The sequence below is a fragment of the Somniosus microcephalus genome, chromosome 16 (assembly GCF_052327205.1).
Source record: "Somniosus microcephalus isolate GS21.2 chromosome 16, FLI_Smic_1.0, whole genome shotgun sequence".
NCBI lineage: Eukaryota > Metazoa > Chordata > Chondrichthyes > Squaliformes > Somniosidae > Somniosus > Somniosus microcephalus.
The window spans coordinates 19,673,678-19,696,830 of NC_141002.1; the positions used below are offsets into that span (position 1 = coordinate 19,673,678).

General features: G+C 46.3%; 1 protein-coding gene across 1 annotated transcript; it reads left to right on the top strand.

Annotated features, from left to right (window-relative positions):
• Positions 1-431: 431 nt before the first annotated feature.
• sinhcaf (SIN3-HDAC complex associated factor) lies at positions 432-21,296 on the top strand. The gene is made up of 6 exons (XM_086008634.1): positions 432-524; positions 13,966-14,124; positions 14,254-14,353; positions 15,022-15,148; positions 16,189-16,339; positions 18,210-21,296. The coding sequence occupies exons 2-6, from the start codon at positions 13,997-13,999 to the stop codon at positions 18,370-18,372; spliced, it is 669 nt and encodes a 222-aa protein (XP_085864760.1). The 5' UTR covers positions 432-524; positions 13,966-13,996; the 3' UTR covers positions 18,373-21,296.
• Positions 21,297-23,153: the final 1,857 nt, after the last annotated feature.

The window sequence follows — 23,153 nt, forward strand, 5'->3', positions numbered from 1 at the left end:
CTCTTCCTTCTCTTAAACGCCCCCTCCCCTCATGCATTTGTTGTTGTGGACAGTTAGTGGGGAGCCCTCTACTGTACCCCCACACTGACGCATGTGAGGTGACCTGACGCATTTAGACTTTGATGCTGAGCTGTGCATACTCTTTTTTCCCAAACAAGCAGCTCCCAGTTTAGCATCTGTTTGCCGGGCTTTTAGAATTCTACAAGTTCTGCACATGAACTGCGACTGAAGCAGACTTCTAAGCAGTCACTCCTTCCTCTTTCCATGTACAGTCCAAACATCCTGTGACGTCAGGGGGGACGGTCGCATTTCCCGCGTTCCTCTCTTCCCTTATTTGGCTTTAAAACTGACATCATCGTCCCGATGCAAATGAGCTTGATTCAAGAGATTGCAAAGGCGTGCAAATACGCGTGCGCGGAACGTAACTAACACCGCCCCCCCCCCCTTACCAAAAAAGCAAAGCAGTGGTTTTACCTACATCAACAACGAGGTTGTAAAAAGAAAGTGAAGTTCACGTTGTGTTGGTGAGTGCATTTTCTTAATGTAACATATTTACAAGATAATATGATTAGTAATCTGTGTCTGATCTGGTTATATTCGACTGGCAACGTGCGTATATATATATATTTTGTTGTAAACTTTTTTTGATCTTGTTGCACATCTTTGCTTGCAACAATGAGCCGGGATTAGAACGTGGGCGCGCACCGCGTTCGAATATCGAACCTTTCCCGGATTTTTTCCGGTTGTTACACGCGTCCTGATTCTAAACGATCTGACACAACGTTCCATTCTCCCCGCAGCTCCCCTCAAAAGTTTGCTGATTTCAACTTTTATCTGCGAACTTGCAAAGGATTTTCCCCCATTTCTTTTCAACCTCCCCCCCCCCCAATCTGCAGCGTGCACACATCCACACTGGGTGATCGTCTCTGCGACACGAGTTACTTGTTCCTGGTTCATTAAATAATTCTCATCAGGTTAAGAATTTATTGCACATTTTTGGGGTTTTTGTTGTTGTTGTTGTTGCAATTCTTATGTTTTAAGAACTTTGAACGCTTTTTTTTCTTGCAAGTCTCGATTCATATTTTTTGTGATGATGGCGTCATATGAACTTCATCCAAGCAACTCCACAGGCCGTTTTCTTTCATTCCGAGACTTATTTTTTTGAGGGGGGGAAGAGGGAGAGATGGGGACGGTCAAGTGGCGATGTGGAATTGAAGTGGGTGAAAGGAGGAACGCTGCTAGATGCTGTTTTTGTTCGGGAGATGTCTCCCAGTGTGGGGAGGTGGTGCTGCACGTAGGCAGCAAGCACGCCTGACACTGAAAACAAAGAGCAGCGTGGATCCTCTCTCAGCCCATCACACATGGAGCGTCTCGCTACGTCTATCGATCCAGAAATTCGTCTTTCAATTTATTTTCGCATCGACTCATGTGTTGGATTTGACGTTTTTTTTTTAATGTAATCATTCCCCATTCGGAAATATTTAGCCTTTCAGCAACATGTTTTAATTATAAGTGACATTTTTTCTACGTTAAATCGTCCGTACATTTTATTGCTAATTCTTCTTAAATATATTTATATATATACACACACACATTTCGTGTAGGCATCGGAGCAGAGGCGATTTACTTTTCATTTCGTTGATCCGCTGTCTGTGTTTTATAATTTCCGGTGAAACGGTGTTGCTGCCGGGGATTGTTGATAAATGTCCCTTTTAAAAAAAAAAGGGAAAGTGTTGGGTTTCGGGTGGGCCATGTTTTAGGTATCGCAGCGTGTACAGGAGAGGAGGAGGAGAAGAAAGGCTTGTCCGTGCAATTAAAACACACACCAAACAACAACAAGCAGCGTGCGATTCGACCCACCTCCCAGACACGTCCGAGCCACCGACTGCAATATTGCACGGAGGAGAAAATGGTTTAAATGAGGATTTGTTTTTTTTTGAACGAGCATACACTGCACACATTTAGGGAACGCGGGTAGCATTTGTTGTGTCGCTGAGGAGGCTGCACGGAATTTGGCCAGTTTCGGCCAGGGAAGTCAATTTCCTTTCAGCTCCTGAAATACGCAACCGAAATGGACAGGATCCACAGGGAGGGATGGGGAGTATTTGCAATGCAGGTTGGGTTTAAATGAAAGGCTTCTCCTGTTTTTGTAAAGCGTAGGTGTCGAGTTTGGAGTTCAGCATTGATGGGTCTTAAATGATTCGACTACGTTAGTATTTTCGTCCTCACTAAACAGACGAAAGGCCATCGACCTGAAACATTAACCCTACCCCTCTCCGGACCTGCAGAGAGCGTTTCCTTCATGTTCTGTTTTTTTTAAGCAACCCATTTTGTTTTGGTAGCTGAGTGCCTGACACCCTAGCGCATCCTTCAAAATGTTTTAAGAGTATCTCAAGGGACTGTTCAAAATTATGAAAGATTGTGAAAGAGTAAATAAGGAGAAACTGTTTCCACTGGTGGGTGGGTCGGTAACCAGAGAGCAGGGATTTAAGATAATTGGCAAAAGAACCAGAGGGGAGATGAGGAGAAATTGTTTTACACAGCCAGTTGTTATGATCTGGAATGCCCTGCCTGAAAGGGTGGTGAAAGAAGATTCAATAGTAACTTTCAAAAGGGAATTGGATATGTACTTGAAGAGGAAAATTTTGCACGACTATGGGGAAAGAGCAGAGGGAGTGGGACTAATTGGATAGCTCTACCAAAGAGCCAGCATGGCCCGAATGGCCTCCTGCGCTATATGATTGCTGACCTACATTGGCTCCTGGTCTACCGATGTCTCGATTTTAAAATTCTCGTCCTTGTGTTCAGTTCCCTTGTGGCCTCGCCCCTCCCGAGCTCTGTGACCTCCTTCAGCCCGACAACCCTCTGAGATCTCTGCGCTCCTCCAATTCTCCCACTTCTTTCACCCCTTCATTGGCGGCTGTGCCTTCAGCCATATAGGCCCTGAACACTGAAAATCCCTCCCCAGGCCTCTCTGCCTCTCCACCTGTCCTTTAAGAGGCTACTTCAAACCAACCTCTTTGACCAGGCTGTGGGTCACCTGCCCTAATATCTCCTTGTTTGGCTCGGTGTCGATTTTTCTCTGATTACGCTCCTGTGAAGTGCCGCGGGGCATTTTACTATGTTAAAGGTGCTATATAAATGCATGTTGTTATTGACAGTGTTATCATTAGGACTTCAGCTATGATTAGTCAACAACTCCATTATTGTATCATGCGACTATCAGGATGGTAAAAGGCGAACTAGATGGACCGTGGTCTGTCTTCGTCTAGCAATTCCTGTGTTGCTATCAATGCTAAGATGAGCAAGCCTAGTGATAACATTGGCCTATCAGCACTCATTGTCCAGGTTCACTGATGAAGAGGGGCTTTTTGAATGAGTATCAATACATAGAATTGCATAGAATCTACAGCACAGAAACTGGCCATTTGGCCCAACTGGCCTATGCCGGTATCCCACCCTGCCCCCTTCTCGCTCTGTTCCCTTCTCCCTCATGCATGCATCAAACATCCGTTTAAATACATCAATGCTTTCTGTTTCAACCACTCCACATGGCAGTGAGTTCCACATTCTCACAACTCTCTGTAAAGAGATTCCTCCTAAATTCTTTATTTGATCTGTGAGTGACTATCTTATATTTAAACCCCCTTGTTCTGGACTCTCCGACAAGTGGAAACAATTTCTCCACTCCACCCTATCAAACCCCTTCATAATTTTAAAGCCCTCGATCAGGTCTGCTCTTGGTCCTCTCTTTTCCAGAGGAAAGAGCCCCAGCCTGCTCAATCCTTCCTGCAGTTTCTTCAGTGTCTCCATATCCTCTTTATTAGTGTGAAGACCAGAACTGCTTCCATGTAGATGCATACCCCAGCAAGAGCCTACATTCAGAGGAATAGGAGGGGGGGGGGAGCTTGAGCTTCTTCTCAGCGTCTTCCGTGTTGAAGCTGTGACGATTGATTATTCACGAATTTGTAGGAACACCTGTTGCTATTAAACCTGCCCCCAGGTCACACTCTCTGACAGACCAGATCTTTGGGATAGATAAAGGAAGAACATGTAAAGTCTAAATCCATATTCTAATTAATTTTCCTCTATTTCCAGCGGCTGATAGTAACAGATTTAGGATATATCAACCAGTGAGGTAACAGCACTAAAAACAGCTCTTAATAAACCTTCAGAACCACAAAATTAAAACAGGACAAACCGTGAAATAAGTATATAACAGTGAATGAGATCCGGGGTATTGCTCGAGCTCCAGGCCACTTGTGGCCTGCAGGTCATATTTTGGAGACTCCTTTAAGGCAGTCAGCACCATCATGACGTAAGAAAGAACAGAACCTGAAAACATGATTTAGATTATAGAAGAAAGCGCCTTTCATGACCTCAGGATGTCCCAACGTGCTTTACAGTGAATAAAGTGCTTTTGAAGTGTAGTCACTGTTGTAGGAAATGCGTCCAATTTGCGCACAGCAAGCTCCCACAAACAGCAATGAGATAGTCACTACAGAAAAATCAGGACTGGGAATTAAACATTGCCGGGTATAACATATTTAGAAAAGATAGAGAGGGAAAAAGGGGAGGTGGAGTAGCTGTACTTATTAGAGATAACTTAATGGCAGTAGAAAAAAGAGACACAGCCATCAGTAAGACAAATAGAATCCATGTGGATGGAGATAAAAGATAATGAAGGATCAATCACACTAATAGGGGTGGTCGACCACCTAATAGTGGAAGGGAGGTGAAGGAAGAAATACGCAAACAAATGAGTGAAATGAGTAAAAGTAATAATCATGGGGGATTTGAACTACCCTGAAATTAGTTGGCCAGAAGAAGTAGGCAAAAGGGATGGCGTTCCTACAATGTGTACAGGACTCCTTTCTAACCCGGTATGTAAGAAGTCCAACAAGGGAGGATTCGCTACTGGATCTAGTAATGGGGAATGAACCAGAGCAGATAAGAGAAATAAAAGTAGGGGAACATCTCGGCAATAATAGCCAAAATACAAAACGGTTTACAGTAATAATTGTGAAGGACATAAGCTTGACAAAGACCAAGGTAATAGATTGGAGAAAAGCTGATTTTGAGGGGCTGAGAATAGAACTTGAGAAAATAAAATGGACAACAATATTGGCAAACAATGATGTAGAACAGCAAACATTTAAAACGGTGTTCAACAGAGTCCAGGAAAAATATATTCCGCTAAAAAACAAGAACAGACTAAACACGATTGAGACACCATGGATGAATAAAGACATTAGGGAAAAATTGAGGGTAAGGAAAGAGGCGTACACTAAGTACATGGACAGCAGGGGAGAGCATGACAAGAGAGAATACGAAGAGATTAGGAGAGAAGTCAAAAAAAAGTTAGGAAGGCAAAGAGGAACTATGGAATTAAATTATCAAGGAAATAAAACAAATGAGTAAAATATTTTACAGGCAAATAAAAAAGGAAAGTCAGGATGGGAATAGAGCCACTAAGGGGTGGACAGGATAAAATCACAGGCAGTGATAGCGAAATGGCAATAGTATTTTGCTTTAGTATTTACCAGAGAGACAGAAAAGGTGAACATGACATCAGAAGATGAGATTAGAAATGATATACTGTAACCGCATTTAAAATAAAAAGAGGAGAAATATTAAATAAACTAATCCTCAAAGAGGATAAAACCCCTGGTCCAGACGGATTGCATCCACGCATTTTAAAATAATCTAGGGAAGAAATAGCAGAGGCACCATTACACATATTTAATAATTCGTTAGAACAAGGTGTAGTGCCAGAGGACTGGCGGATAGCTAACGTTATACCTATATTTAAAAAGGGAGATCGAACGTATCCAGGGAACTGTAGACCAGTCAGCTTAACATCGGTGGTAGAATAGATAATTTTACCCAGAGAGTGGAGAAGAGCAAAACTAGAGGCCATCAATATAAGATAGTCACCAAGAAATCAAATCGGGAATTCAGAAGAAAATTCTTTACCCAGAGAGTGGTGAGAATGTGGAACTCGCTACCACAGGGAGTAGTTGAAGCGAATAGTATAGAATAGCATTTAAGGGGAGGCTAGATAAGCATACGAGGGAGAAGGGAATAGAGGGTTATGCTGATAGAGTTAGATGAGGAAAGACAGGAGGAGGCTCGAGTGGAGCATAAATGCTGGCATGGACTGGTTGAGCCGAATGGCAGTAGATCCTATGTAATGACCAGATAATCTGAGTTATAGTGATTTTCATTGAGATAACTATCGGCCAGGTCACCAGGGAGAATTCCCCCACCAGAAGAAATAGTTATTACATCTACCCTATTTTGGATAGGGTAATTTAGGCACGATTCATCAGGTAATATCAGTGATTCATCAGGTAATATCAGCATTTTGTTATTCATTCTCGAGATGTGGGCATCGCCAGCAAGGCTGGCATTGACTGCCCATCCCTTGTAGCCCTGAGGTTGATACAATTGAGTGGCTTGCTCGTCCACTTCAGAGGGCAAGGTCAACCATGTTGATGTGGGACTGGAGTCACATATAGGCCAGACCGGGAAAGGACGGCAAGTTTCCTTAGTGAACCAGTAGGATTTCATGGTCACTTTTAACTGATACCAATTTTTATTTCCAGATTTAAAAAAAAATCAAATTCACTATGGTGGGATTTGAACTCCCACTTCTCTAGCTTACTAGTTCCAGTGTCATAACCACTGGTCTGGTACCATGCCACTGGACCATGCCACTGGACTTTGTGCCTCATCAGCAGGATGGGATGGCTCCCCCAAACTCATATTTTCAACAACAAATGTAACAGGAACATAAACGAGACGCTTAAATCAAATGGAAATGAAATCAGAAGGGGTCAAAGGACACCGACCAGTCACAGAGGTCACCCAGTGATGCGACAGACTCCAGGTACTCCCCGGACATTCACACTGGACAACGACCCAAGAGGGGGATCCTGACCGATGTTCCTGTTCTATCGCTCGGCGGCGCTGTGCCCAGTTCTGTGGCCAACATTTATCCCTCAAGCAACGCCACTGAAACAGATTGTCTGGCCATTTATTTCATTTATATTTGTGGGAGCTTGCTGTGCGCAAATTGGCTACCGCGTTTCCTGCAGTACAACAGTGACTACACTTCAAAAGTACTTCATTGGCTGTAAAGCGCTTTGGGACCTGTGTGTGTGTGTGTGTATGCCTGTGCACCTGTATGTGTTCACATGATTGGGTGTGTGTGTGTTTTACGGCAGTATTCTAGGTACTGTTTTGCTGTCAGTGCATGCAATTCTGTTCTAACTAACCCATTATCTGGTTACAGGGGATTTTGGCTCAGATTCTGGTGTCGGCTGTCGTCAGATTGATTGAAATAAACTAACGTTTTTTTTTAAATGGCCCATTGTGCATCATTCACAGACTGTGTCGCCAGTAAGATATTGGCAAAATGTGATACATAGAAGATAGGAGCAGGAGTAGGCCATTCGGCCCCTCGAGCCTACTCCGCCATTCAATGAGATCATGGCTGATCATCCAAATTCAGTACCCTGTCCCTGCCTTCTCTCCATATCCCTTGATCCCTTTAGCCTTAAGAAATATATCTAACTCCTTCTTGAATATATTTAATGAATTGGCCTCTACTGCCTTGATGTGAATTATACTGGAGGCTGGCCTGTGGGCATTTCTGTACAGTGAGATTTCAGTACTACCATAATCTATTCACTTGAATGGAGAAGAGTGCAATTATAGACTCTGCCCTTCCTTGTTGTGTTAAGACATAGCACTTTGAGCTGCACACCCCTAGGGTGGTTAACTGAATATTATAGTTGTAATGTCCATGTGTAATTGAGACACGGACTGCAGAAGTTGGTTATAACAGGTGTTTACTGAATGGAGACAAAACTGGAACTACTATACAAAGTTACTACACAGGCTTATATACAGGGGTGGTCACTACTGGTACTGCAGTATACAGGGGCTGCAGAATATAGTTCCTTCTTCAAGGTACATACACTACAATTCTCCCCTTTTAGCTAAACAGTACATAACATTCGATTAATAATTAAATAACATATTTACAATTACAGTTGCTATATAAATTAGCTGAAGTTAATCAATTATAAATTCAGTCTTTGAGGAGGCTTCCTGATTCTGTCCGGATAACGCATCTTTGGGGTATCAGGTTCTTCTGGCAAAGTTGATTCGGGATCAACGTCGTTGGTTGGTTCGTCTGCTTCCAATATCACCGATTCTGAGGTAGATGCAATTGGTACTTCGGTTTCATCACCAGGTGTATAGGATCGTGGTGTAGATTTGACGTTTTTCAGTGACTCTAGAATCTGGTCAGCATGGCGTCTTACAATGCTCTCTCCAACGTCCACGGTATACATTAGAGGTCCTTGCCGTGTGCAGATCGTTCCTGGCTGCCATTTCTCTGTGCGGTAGTCCCGGGCCAAAACTGGTTGACCTATCTTGAAACTCCTGGTTGGCCTTTCATTCATATTCTGAAACTGCCTGTTCTCCACATCTCTTCTGATGTTTGGCTTAACCAAATCCAAGCGGCATCTTAGTCTTCGATTGAAGAACATCATGGCTGGAGTTTGGTTGGTAACCGCATGTGTCGCATTCCGGTAGGCAAACAAGAAGTTATCCACCTTGTGTTGTAGGGGTATTTCTTCATTACACATTGCCTTGATAGCCTTCTTGAATGTTTGAACGAACCTCTCAGCCAATCCATTGGTGGCTGGATGATATGGGGCGGATGTGTAATGCTTAACACCATTGTTCTTTAAGAACCTCCGGAACTCTTCAGACACAAACTGTGGTCCATTGTCGGAGCAAATCTGTTCAGGCAGCCCATTTCTGGCGAATATGATTCGTAAGACTGTGATAGTTTTTTCTGTGGTGGTTGAGGACATTTTTATTACCTCTGGCCACTTTGAATGTGCATCCACCGCAATTAAAAACATCAAGTCCATAAATGGACCAGCAAAATCAATGTGTACCCTTTGCCATGGAGACGAGGGCCACTCCCATGGATGTAGAGGGGCTTGTGGTGGGGCGTTTTGGACCTTCTGGCATCCTGTACAGCTCTTGGTCATCTCTTCGATTTCTCTATCGATTCCCGGCCACCACACAAACGCTCTGGCTAAGTTCTTCATTTTTACCCCTCCCAGATGACCCTCATGAAGCTCATTGAGCACTCTATCCTTCAATTTGGGTGGAATTACTACTCTGGATCCACACATCAAGGTTCCTCGGCACACTGACAGCTGTTCTCTTCTCGGCGAGAATGCTGGCAATAGTGGTTCGCCATGTGCTGGCCATCCCTTCACCATTAAATCATAGACCCTGGAGAGTGTCGGGTCATTTCGTGTTTCCTTTTCTATGTTTGCATTTGTCACAGGTAGACATTCGACTATGGTCGAGTGGAATATCTCCACAGGATCCACTGCAGGTGCTTCTTCCACCGTCGGCAACGGTAGGCGCGACAATCCATCAGCATTCCCATGCTGTTTAGTTCCTTTGTACTCGATGTCATATTGGTGTGCCCCTAGGAAAAGGGACCACCTCTGTAGCCGTTGTGCTGTCATTATCGGGATGCCCTTCTTAGGGTTGAAAATGGAGACAAGAGGTTGATGATCAGTTAGTAGAGTAAATTTCTGTCCGTGCAGGTAGTGATTGAACTTCTTCACCCCCCACACCAGGCTGAGGGCCTCTCTGTCAATCTGGGCGTAGTTACGCTCGGCTGAAGTTAACGAGCGTGACGCAAAAGCTATCGGCCTCTCTGAACCATCAAGGGATTTATGTGACAGTACCGCTCCAACGCCGTAGGGAGACGCATCACACGCCAGTCTTATCGGTAGTGATGGGTTGTAGTGAGCCAATACTTCTCTTGAAGTGATCAGGCCTTTACACTTCTGAAAGGCCCGCTTACATTCATCGCTCCATTTCAATGCTACTCCAGTTTGTAGCAGGGCGTTCAGTGGGTGCAGAATTGTGGACAAATTCGGCAAAAACTTATGGTAGTAATTCACCAATCCGAGGAATGACCTCAGTTGCGACACATTTTCAGGCGCTGGAGCCTTAACTACCGCTTCAATTTTGTCAGGGGACTTATGTAACCCCTCTTCATCAATCACGTGGCCACAATACGATATTTGTTTCTGAAAAAACTCGCACTTGGGGCGATTGGCTCGTAGCCCATGTTCTCTTAGTCTAGTGAGCACCTGCTCTAGGTTGGCAAGGTGTTCACTGTCATTTTCACCTGTCACTAGGATGTCGTCCAAATAACACTGAGTCCCCGGAATCCCTTGCAGGACTTGTTCCATCGCTCTTTGCCGAATACCAGTCGATTATACTGGTAAAGACCTTTGTGAGTGTTTATCGTGAGATATTTCCTAGAGGATTCTTCAACCTCCATCTGCAAATATGCTTGCGCTAGGTCAATTTTTGTAAAACGTTTCCCTCCAGATAGTGAGGCGAAGATATCTTCTATCTTCGGAAGAGGATACTGTACTGTGTGAAGGACTGGGTTCACAGTCACCTTGAAGTCCCCACAGATGCGAACCTTCCTTGGCTCCTCAGACTTATTGTTTAACATTTTCTTCATGACAGGAACGATGGGAGTCGCCCACTCGCTCCAGTCTACCTTAGTTAACACGCCTGCATTCTCCAGATTCTCCAGCTCTGCCTCGACGGCAGGGCGAATTGCATACGGTACCGGTCTTGCTTTGAAAAACTTGGGAATTGCATTCTCTCCTATTTTTATTGAGGCGGTTACGCCTTTAAGAGTTCCCAGTTCTTGTTGAAATACCTCTTTAGCGTTAGCCAAGATTTTTGACAATCGTCCAGGTGTGACGTCGTCATCCTTTTTACCAGCCACAGTCAGTGCCTGAATGGAGTGCCAGTCTAAACTTATCTTTCTGATCCATTCACGTCCCAATAACGGTGGTCCACCATCTTGCAGTATGTACAGATACAATTTCTGTATTTCCTTGCCGTTGTATTCGACAGGCACCCTTATTTTCCCTCTGCGGTATACTTTCTGCCCCGTATATGTCTTCAAGACAATGGATGTGTCTTTCAAGGGTATGTGTGAGAATAGCCGCTCGTAGTCTCGTCGATTCATGATGGTCAGAGCTGAGCCTGTATCCAATTCCATTTTGACTTGCGACCCTGCTATCGTGAGGGTTACCCAAATGGTTCGGTGATCCTCTTTTGTGATTACGTTGTGTAGTTTGAGACAGCTTAGTCTCTTGTTCCCGGATTCACTATCGCTCTTCTGGTCTTCGGAACTACTGTCCGTCATCTTTTGTACTTTCCTGTACTTTTCCTTAGTAGTCTTTTTGTTGTCGTTAGTCTTCTTCCCGGACCTGCAAACTCGTGCAATGTGTCCCATCTTTCCGCATTGCCTGCATGTTTTGTCCTTAGACCAGCAGTCCTTCTGGTCATGGGTTCTGCCGCAGCGATAACCATTTTCAAATCCCCGTGTCATTTCATGGGTGCCGTATTCCTGTGGCTTTTGCTGTATTTCCGCAGCTCCCCTTGCTGCTGCTTCGTACGATACTGCCACGCTGAAAGCCTTATCTAGCATCAGCTCTTTCTCTGAGAGTAACCTCTTCTGGGTTCCTTCACTCAGGAGTCCACAGACAAATTTGTCCCGTAGGGTCTCTGCCAGTCCTGCTCCGAACTGGCAGTGCTTTGATAGCTTGCGTAGTTCCGTAAGGTAATCAGCATTGCTCTCATCTTAATGCTGATTTCTCTTGTGGAATTTAAATCTTTCTGCTATCAGCAGTGGTGTAGGATTTAGGTGTTCCTGTTGGATATGAACAATTTCGTTAAAACTCTTCTCCATCGGTTTGACTGGAGTGATCAGGTTCCGCAATAGGCCGTACGTTCTTGCGCCCATTAAGTTTAGTAGTACCGATGCCTTTTTCTCATCGGCTACTTCATTTGCCTTGCAATATACTTCGACTCTTTCCACATACGTGGTCCAGTCTTCTATTGCATTATCGAAGGCAGTGATATTGCCAGTCTTCGGCATCTTGGAGATCTAAGATGGCGCCTCCTGCGCTTTGCCTTCTTCCTCGATTGAACAAAATGGCGCCTCCCGCGCTTTGCCTTCTTCCCCACTGGATTAAGATGGCGCCTCCCGCGCTTTCTGTCTTTTCCGCTGCTGCCAGCGCTGTTGCTGGCGTTTTTATGCCTTGATGGCGACGCCCTATGGTCTTCGCGTGCTTCCCCCCCGCGCTGCTGCCAACGCCGCTCTCCGCTGTCCCCGTGGCAAACTGCAGCTCCTCGCGGCTTTCTGCGCTTCTAATTTCTTTTTCTTTTATTTTAATTACTGTTCCCGTCGTCAGAGCAGACCCTATGGGACACTTTCCTCCCTCTTCTCGGGGCTGTACGCTGCCCGGCTTCGTAGCACCGGCCGCGCCCTGTGTGCTCCACCCTCTCTCTCTCTCCTCTTCCCGACAACGCTGCTCGGCCCCGTTGAAAAGCCACCCAATCGAGCTCTAGTCCGCCGCAGCCCAGGAAGGATCAGTGTACTACCTGCCACCAGCCCGATTAGCTGGAACACCATAGACTGGATAACCAAGCCCAGCTCTCGACAGCCTCTCCTGCAAACCTTCGAATTCGATGAATCAGAGGGCAGTTGCCCACGGTCGACGCCCGTTTCTTCTGTTTGTTTTTTTTTCTTTTTGGATTTCTTCCTCCTGGCTTCGACCTCTAATAAATTCGCTTCAGGGATGGATCCCCGTGAGGTGGTGCAGAACTGTAGGTAAGTTCGGATCTGTTCATCGCCAATGTAATGTCCGTGTGTAATTGAGACACGGACTGCAGAAGTTGGTTATAACAGGTGTTTACTGAATGGAGACAAAACTGGAACTACTATACAAAGTTACTACACAGGCTTATATACAGGGGTGGTCACTACTGGTACTGCAGTATACAGGGGCTGCAGAATATAGTTCCTTCTTCGAGGTACATACACTACAATAGTGACCTGTTTCACTGTTCTCTGGATGTGGTCATCGCTGGCAAGGCCGGCATTTATTGTCCAACCTTGGTTGCCCTGAGAAGGTGGCGGTGAGCCGCCTTCTTGAACCGCTGCAGTCCGTGTGGTGAAGGTGCTCCCACAGTGCTGTTAGCTAGAGAAATAAGAAGCTGGTATCAGCAAAGTGACCACGAAGCTGTCGGATTATTGTTAAAAAAAAGGAAACCTTACCTGGTCTGACTTACATGTGACTCCAGTTCCATACCAACGTGGTTGACTCTTAAATGAAGTGACCTAGCAAGCCACACAACTTACAAGAAGGCCCACCTTCTCAGGGCAACTAAGGATGGGCAATAAATGCCCAGCGATGACCAAGAAACAGTGCCCATATCAGGGTATTGTGTTGTCTGGGAGCTGATGGTACTCCCATGACCTTACAGCTCTGGTAGATAGTGTGGTGCTCTGTCCCAGCAATAAGCAGGAACCTCAGCAGGGAGGGGGTCATTTAAACTTTGCTTCCTAGTCCCACCTATTTTGAAGCTTTTGCATTGAAGGTTGAGTTTTCACAACCTCAGGATGTCCCAAAGCACTTTACAGCCAATGAAGTACTTTTGAAGTGTAGTCACTGTTGTAATGTAGGAAATGCGGCAGACAATTTGCACACAGCAAGATCCCACAAACAACAATGAGATAATGACCAGATTCGTACTGAGGTCGTGAAAGGCGCTATAGAAATGCAAGCCTTTCTTTATGGTAAGACGGGGGCAATTGACTGTCCAATGACGCGCTTTTGGTCAACACGCGCAGCCTGTGAGGCAGTTCTGCAGGTCTGTCATGCAGTAGTTGTGCTCTGTGTTGAGTTCCCTAGTTTACATTAAACACGAGGCCTCAACCAGGCACTGAAGTTGGTGATGGTTCAATTTGAAGTCACTTTTCCTGGCACCAGCCACAGTTTCATGTTTCAAGTGTAAATGGCTCAACTCTCCTGTTTACAGGTCGTGTGTTTGGTTTTAAATTGGCCAGAAGATGTTCGGCTTCCACAAGCCTAAGATGTACCGGAGTTTGGATGGCTGCTGCATCTGCAGGGCCAAGTCCTCGAGTTCACGATTCACTGACAGCAAGCGCTACGAGAAGGACTTTCAGAGCTGCTTTGGGTAAGGACGGGGGGAAACCCCCCCTCAAAAAAAACATCAACAAAAAAAATCATAATCTTTTTATGGGCGCGCCCGGTCAGGTCAGATTCATCGCTCATTATTCTCTCGTGGTGTTTGCATCTCTCAAAGGTTGAATGAAGCCCGCTCGGGAGAGATCTGCAATGCCTGTGTGCTGCTGGTGAAACGGTGGAAGAAGCTCCCTGTGGGTTCCAAGAAGAACTGGAATCATGTAAGTAAAGTGACAGGGGCGAGTGGGGGAATTGGTGCTGCAAAATGGAACAGCCGGGTAATAGACTTAGTGCAATGTTATCTTCACACTGTCCGATAGTAGCTGAACAGATTGGAACTGTGTGTGTGTGTGTGTGTGTGCACATTGTGTGTGTATGCATGCACTTTGCGCACTGTGTGTGTGTGTGCAATCATGTGTCTGAGTGTACACACACACACACACACACACATATATATACAGTCTACTGATAATTTAATGTCATTTTTTGTGCTCAGAAAAATATCCAATAATCTGATTCGAGCAACGTAAATAACAGCACAGTGGGGATTTGGTGTTTAAAAAAAATTGAATTATCAGATCATTTGAAATAAGCAGCTTTGAATTAAGAGTAGGCCGTGAATAAAATTAAAAAATGAATGTTAAACATTTCCACCAGGAATTTCCAAGGGAAGCATGTGAAGATACGAAAACAATAACAATTTCACCCTGTCAGATTATTAATCAGTTTGTGAATCCTTCTACTGCTTCGCACTATCCTCCCCAAGAGGAGAGTGTGAAGATACAACAACCAGGTTGTCCTACTGTCAGTTTCCCAGCATTGGCTGGGGTAGAGGTCTCGGCAGTACGGGCAGCAGTAACTCGTTGCGTGGACCTGTTGTGTCTTGCAGGTGGTTGACGTTCGAGCAGGACCAAGTTTGAAGACAGCATTGAAGCCCAAAAAGGCAAAATCTCTCACTGGGAGCAGAATAAAAGCCAGTCAGATCAGCAAAATCCAGAAAGAGCTCAAACGTCAGAGTAAGTATCTGCGTGTTGCAATATTGTTTCATTCTCCAGCTCATTCAATGACCTTCTCCTACTGAAAATGCCGTTTTCAGACAGTCTGGTACAGAACGTGCTGACATATCTGCGAATAATTCAGTACCTTCACTTGCATCTGTCTGATGAAAAGTATCTCAGCCCCAGGACATCGGCTGCCTGTGTTTCTTGGGCCATGTCCTTGCTTCAGCTGCTTCATCGATGGTCTTCTCCACCATCATAAAGTCAGGAGTGGGCAGTTGACTGATGATTTTGCAGTGTTGATTCACAGCTCCAGGATCTGGATACCATCCAGACTTGGGCTGAGAATTGGCAGCTACCATTCATGGCACATAAATGCCAGGTAATGATCGTCTCCAACAAGAAAAGGATACATTTGCAGGGCTATGGGGAAAGAGCAGGGAAGCGGGACTAAGCCCTTTCAAATAGCCAGCATGGCCCGAATCGGCTCCTGTGCTGTGTGACCTATGAAACAATTTTTCCTATTGTGTATTGGCACCAGCACACTAAATAAGAAAAGTGACGAACAACACTGCCAAAACAGCCGAGAAGCTGAGCATTCTGAAGGATATCTAGGTTTTGGTGAAGACTCCGTCACCGTACAGCCCGTGTTTTAGTGTATCTGTTGCAGTAACTATGCACGAAAGAAAGCTTTTTGTACATTAAACAGAATTGGGGGAGGGGGCGCAGTTTGCTGAAAGTAAGCGGGGTGGGGGGGAGGGGGAGGGTGCAGGAGAAGATTTGGCCACTGATAGATTTTTGTTAGGCAAGGGTATTAAGGATTATAGAACCAAGGCGGGTAAATGGAGTTAAAATACATCAGCCATGATTTAACTGAATGGCAGAACAGGCTCAAGGGGCTGAAATGTCTACTCCTGTTCCTATGTTCCTGCAAGTTTATAAATTTAAGTAAATGGAGCAGATTGGGGTTTGATGCATTGGTAGTGTTAAAATATGCTCCTAATCATTTTAGCAACCGTCGATCTACTAATTGTAATGACTTTCTTGCTTGACTGCAGACTCTGATGCCCACAGTACCACATCCAGTGTGTCTCCCGCACAGTCCCCCTGCTACAGTAACCACTCGGATGAGGGCTCCGATGCAGAGATAGCTTCCGGATCCAACAGGGTGCCTGTCTTCTCCTTCTTAGACCTCACGTACTGGAAAAGGTAGAGTAAGCACGTACTGTCCATTTTCTACACTGCTCCCATCCGTAACTTATCACAGACAGCTGATTGGAATTTTATTGAACAAGCTGTGTTTAGAGCTGGAAATGGAAGCTTTTTGAAATGGATGTTAAACCGAGGCCCTGTCTGCCCTCTCGGGTGGACGTAAAAGATCCCATGGCACTATTTCAAAGTGTCCTGGCCAACATTTATCCCTCAACCAACACCTCAAACAGATTATCTGGTCATTTATCTCACTGCTGGTTGTGGGAGCTTGCTGTGTGCAAATTGGCTGCCGCGTTTCCTACATTACAACAATGACCACACTTCAAAAAGTACTTCATTGGCTGTAAAGCGCTTTGGGACGTCTTGAGGTTGTGTTATCACAGCAATGTGATAATGACCAGATAATCTGTTTTTTAGTGATGTTGGTTGAGGGAAAAATATTGGGGCCAGGACACTGGGGAGAACTCCCCTGCTCCTCTTCAAAATATTGCTATGGGATCTTTTACATCCACGTAAGAGGGCAGAGAGCGCCTCAATTTAACATCTCATCTGAAAGCCGGCACCTCCAACAATGCAGCACTCCCTCAGCCTAGATTATGTACTCAAGATGTTGATGGGGTTTTATTCTTGAACCACTGCAGTCTTGGGTGAGCCAGAATGTCCACCAATTAAACATTGGGAAGACCGAAGCTATTGTCTATGGTACTTGTCACAAACTCCGTTCCCTAGAAACCGACTCCATCCCCCTCCCCAGCCACTGGCTCGGGCTGAAACAGACTGTTCGCAACCTTGGCATCCTATTTAACACTGAGCTGAGCTTCTGATCCTATATTTCTCCATCACCAAGACCTCCTACTTCCACATCTGTAACTTTGCCCGTCTCTGCCCCTGCCTCAACCCACCTGCTGCTGAAACCCTCATCCATGATTTTGTTAATTCCAGACTCAACTATTCCAATGCTCTCCAGGCCGGCCTCCCGTCTTCCACCCTCCGGAAACTTGAGCTCATCCAAAACTCTGCTGCCCGTGTCCTAGCTCGCACCAAGTCCCGTTCACTCACCCATCACCCCTGTGCTCGTTGACCTACATTGGCTCCCAGTCCAGCAACGCCTTGAATTTAAAATTCTCATTCTTGTTTTCAAATCCCTCCATGACCTCGCCCCCCCTCCCTATCTCTGTAACCTCCTCCAGCCCCACAACCCTCTGAGAACACCGCGCTTCTCCAATTCTGGCCTCTTGCGCACCCCCGCTACCTTCGCCTCACCATTGGCGGTCGTGCCTTCAGCTGTCTGGGCCCTAAGTTCTGCAATTCCCTCCCTAAAGCTCTCCGCCTCTCCACCTCGCTCTCCTCCTTTAAGATGCTCCTTGAAACCTACCTCTTTGGACAAGCTTTGGTCACCTGTCCCAATATCTCCTTCTTTGGCCTCGTATCAATCATTTTTGTCTGACTGCGCTCCTACGAAGTGCCTTGGGATGTTTTACTGCGTGCTCCGGTTTCCTCCCACAGTCCAAAGATGTGCGGGTTAGGTTGATTGGCCATGATAAAAATTGACCCTTAGTGTTAGGGGGGATTAAATACATGGGGTTACGGGGATAGGGCTTGTGTGGGATGGCTGTCGGTGTAGGGACCGGGTGCTAGGGTTTGGATGATCAGCCATGATCTCGTTGAATGGCGGAGCAGGCTCGAAGGGCCGAATGGCCTACTCCTGCTCCTATCTTCTATGTTTCTATTACGTGTGTGTGTGTGCAGGAGATGGGGTAGGAAGTGTCTAGTCACGCTGCTCCAGGCATCATGAGTGTGGGGCGGGCTTGATGGACCAGCTGGTCTTTGCTGCCCGTATAAACCTTTTCCCCTTGTTATTCTACAGGCAAAAAGTATGCTGCGGAATCATCTACAAGGGTCGGTTTGGAGAGGTGTTGATTGACCCTCACCTCTTCAAGCCCTGCTGTGCCAATAAGAAGAGGGTGGTGGAAGCTCCAGAACAACAGGCGGTTCAGTCCCCCTCCACTGCGAAAGATGACGAATGGTGAACTGGCTCATTCAAACAGAGAGTGGGGTAGAGAGAGAGAGAGAGAGAGACTGAATGGGGCAAAATACATTGGGAAGAATGTGTTGTCAAAAGGATGAACTGAGCGGAAAACTGCCCCGAAAGGGCAAACTACGATTGCTTTGCAAATGAACTGACCTGCCAAAAAGACTGACGGTTCTCCTTCTTTTATTTTTCCTGGGGGGGTCAGTTGATTTGATGTGTAAAAGAAAACTGTAAATGTTGTAATATTTCACGAGCTGCACGCGTATTAAGTGGAGCAGAGCGCGCCTGTAAAGTGCTTTTATTTAGGGTTTACTTCATTCAGTTATCGATGGATTTTTCTTTCATGCAGAGTGAGTGAAATTGGGAAAGTGAGTGAGCGTTGTAATATAAAATGTGACTTAGCTCCCGTCATGTGTTTAGAAAGCATTGGTTGTGTTGACTGTCTGTGAGCTGGCTGGCTGTCCCTTTGTGTTCTGCCTCAAGTGAGTTTAGCCCAGTGAGCAGTTGAGCCAGACGGACCAGGAAGGACCCAAGTTTTGATCTCCTGTCCCTGCTGAGTGGCCAGTCTCGGTCTAGTTGCCAGTACGGGTGTTACTATTAGCCTCCGTTTCTGCTATAAATTAGGAAGCGGTTGCTGGGGGTGGGGGCGGGGGGTTGTGTTAAGGTCAGCCATGAGTTCCTGCTTTTGATCACTATCCCACTGGAAAGTGCGCACGCTGGAAGAGGAAAGGATCAGTTCTGATGAGGGGTCCCAGACCTGAAACGTTGACTCCGTTTCTCTCTCCACGGAAGCTGCCTGGCCTGCTGAGTGTTTCCAGCATTTTCTGTTGTTATTTCAGATTTCCAGCATCCGCAGTATTTTGCTATTGTAAAAGGATTAGGGGGCTTTGGGTTGTGGTGCCCCCCCGCGGTACAATATCCCGCCCAGGGCTCGTGCGTGAGGTTGTGGAAGTTAATGGAGTGCTGGGGGGGGAAGGGATGGGGGGGCGGTCTGTTGCACCCTGCCATCAGGGCGGGAGCTGAGAAAATCGGAGCGGAGAAAAACAACGGCTTAAAAAAAACGTTATCTGGCACTTTCTAAAGTAACCGCAAAGGGGGACAAAAAAGACTTGCAGTTTTTGCACATAATGTGGAATCACCTTCACCCCCCCCCCCCCCCAATTTATGATGGGCCCGTCAGCCACAGAGGAAAGATTCTCTTGTTTGATACATTTTCACCTTCAGCTCGCCTGGCGATTTCAATGGGATGAGAATCAGAGCGCGCTCTAAAACTACCGTGCGGTCCCGCTCCGCCAGATCACTGCACGAGCGTTGAGGGCGAAAATTGACCCCCACCACCCGGCCAATCCGCGGGGTGGGGGGGGTGCGGTTGGAAACGTGCTTAAGACTCTCCTCAGCATAACCCGACCGTTACTAAAACAGGTCTTGTCACTTTGCTCCATTTCAGAAAACAGGATTTGCCAATCGTGTCTCTTGTGCCGAGTCAACTCGCACACATACGAAGGCAGAAAAATGTCTGCGGTCAAAGCCGCCATTTTGAATCTATCGTTTTGCTTTAAGGGCGGCTGTTTGCGTAGTTTGCTGTGTTTGGCCACTGGATTTGCCGTTGTTTTGACATATCAAACAAAAGTTCAAACACCTCTCCCCTCCCCCCCCATCCCCAGTGCCATATTGCCTCCTTCTGAAGGCACAGTGCCAGCTCCTCAACCGCGTGGTTATTCCTCATGTGTGAGCCTAGACGGTGAGTGCCGGCGGGCTGATCCTCTCTTCTCCAGCCTCCACATGGAGGAGCCACGGAAGCTATGGAAGACAAGCGGGAGAACCCCCCTGGCATGAAATTCGCCCCATTGGTTCCCACGGCCCAGTGGTACTGAGGCCAGCTGTAGACTCCCAGCCTGATATCAAACACAGGTCTTCTCTGCAGCTGAGCAAATGGAGTAGTCGGCCTGTTTGATTCTACTTAATGCAGCAAACGTGCAAATACAAGGAAAGCAAGCTGACTACTAGAAACAGCCCAGTGATGATGAGAGGCTCACTCTTGCAAAGATATCACGTAGTGAAAATTAAAGCAGGGGAGTGGGACTAATTGGACAACTCTTTCAGAAGAGCTGGCACAATGGGCCTAATGGCCTCCTTCTGCGCTGTATGATTGTATAAAAATGCAGAAGAATGCAATTAGAATGAGATAGCCCCAATGAGGAGCAAGCACCTAAATGGCCACCTTCTGGGCTGAGATATCATTTTATTAGCAGTTGTCAAGGCGACAGGCGGCAACCCTCACAGCGGCCAGGTTTCAGGGAGCCCAATATTTCCAGAATTTAGCTTCTGCCATCCAAATTGTGCCCCTTTTTCAAATTTTGAGGGAGAGGCTAAGCTTCAGGGTGTTTACTTCCTGTTTCCGCGCTACCTACTGAGCATGCTCGCTGCAGAGCCGCTGGTGTTCATCGTCACAAAATGTTTGCTGTGGGGCTGTTGTTATTATTTTACTTTGTTGGTTCGTACTGGTTTGTGTGCGCGCGTATTGAGCGTGTTGGGAAAGGCTGCATGACATTGCGCCAACCACCTCACCGCATGCCTTCTGTTCAGGCATGGTTCATGAAGTCCCTGGTTGTGCAGTTCTTGGTTGAATGTGAGCTTGAGGGCTGGGTTGAAATTCACTCCCTGGGCTTTTGCGCCTGAGCTTACTCCCCTCTGTCACTCTATTTATTATTTATTTATTTTTTTTCTCTGCCACAAAGAACGCCACTGTCTCCTTTCCCTCCTTGAGTTAGTTTAGTGCAGCAGGATGTATTTTAGTGATGCACTTTGTAATGTATTAGAGATCTATGGAGCCAGTTTTGTACTTTTTTTATACTGTTGATATTCTTCTACTCAGAATTTTTTATTAGTCTTGAAATAAAGTAGACTGCTTTATAAAGAAGGTGCCTGTGTCTGTGGTTATTCTTGCCGTGGTACGGATAGGCCGCCTGGTACAAGATGTCCTGCAGCGAACCTCTAAAGCAAGCCCTGGCTCGGTGGTAGCACATTCACCGCTGAGTCAGAAGGTTGTGGGTTCAAGCCCCACTCCAGAGACTTGAGCACATAAATCTAGGCCTGACACTCCAGTGCAGTGCTGAGGGAGTGCAGCACTGTCGGGGGAGTGCCGTCTCTCGGACGAGATGTTAAACCGAGGCCCCGTCTCAGGTGGACGTAAAAGATCCCGTGACACTATTCAAAGCAGAGCAGGGGAGTTCTCTCCGTTGTCCTGGCTAAAATTTATCTCCCAACCAACAGCACTAAAACAGATGATCTGGTCAGTTTTTTCTCACTGCTGTTTGTGGGACCTTGCTGTGCGCAAATTGGCTGCCGCATTTCCCTGCAGTACAGCAGTGACTACACTTCAAAAGTATTTCATTGACTGTAAAGCACTTTGGGGTGTCGAGCTCGTGAAAGGCGCGATAGAATCACTAACTGTTGCAATAAAAGTCACTGCGACCCTGAAATAGTTTTTCTCTAGTTCCTTACAGCGTGCCACAAGGACATCAGCCAATCTGCACTCCATATAAGTATCAGGCGGGTTACCGATGGCCGCGGTGTCCCAGTCAAAGGCTCCTGACCGGGCCAAGCGGCAGGCTTCTCCACTTCGGTGGCTGATGGGCTAGCCAGGTTCTGTGTGCTGACGAGCACCTACGTAGATAGGCATTGGTCGAGGGGGTGCTGGGTACAGAGGTGTTACCATCCCAAGAGACGCAGCATCACCCATACGGGTTGCAGGCTTGCCCCTGGCCTCTGGGTTCAACCTCAAAAAGACCCACTGATCTGCGGGTGAACAGACCCGAAGCCAGCGTTGAGCCAACTGAAGTCCCTCATCCATAACAATCCCTTAGCTTGCCCAAGATGGAGAGGTTAGTGCCCAGGGTCTGAATGGCAACAGTGTGAACAATTCTGAGAGATGCTATTGCTGGATTCCATCACCTGGGGGGAGCGGGGGTGCTCGCCCGGAGTTGGCCCTGGAGTGATCACGTGGGCCGTGGTGGAGTGCCATGTATGGGAACCCCACCCGTGCAGGTTGTCCACACTTCTTGAACTCAAATGTAAAAAAAAAACCCACATCAAATCAGGACTGTGACTATGACAAATGATGAAAATGTACCAATTAAAAAGTAGAATGTTTAGACTTTGGATACTTTAGCCTGGATTTTCCACAGAGGCACAATCCCTGCTGGATTCACAATCGCAGGTTGCCCAGCGTGCTCTCTGATTCGCCAGGAGTAACTTTTGCTTCTAGCATGTGTTTTGTCCATCACAATCCAGACACCACACTCCAGATGTCACACATCATATGTCACATTTTGTTTTCAAACAAAATCAAAATCAAAACTATAATCACTTAATGCAGCACGTTCCTGATCCAGAACATGAAACTTACAGCATTTTTCAATCTGCACAGTCCCCTTAGCAAACAACAATGAAACTCTAATTGACTCCAGACTGTTTACTTAACAACAGTTGGACTTTATGGGACACCTTAGCAGCAGAATAATACATTGTGCATTCCGTGGTACAGCACTTCCATTCTTGTGAAACAATGCATTTATTTAACAATGAACAATGCCACAGAACCGTATCTAAAATGAAAAAAGAAAGACTTTAAAGGGGGAGAAATTCGGTATCGCCCCGTTGGGGGCGCTAAATTTTGAAAGCTGGAACAATTAGAGCCAGGTGCTAATGATTCTCGGCTTTCTCTAAATTGGGTGTTAGCGCTCCAGGAAGGAAGTGGAGTGCTGAATCAAGCCCTAC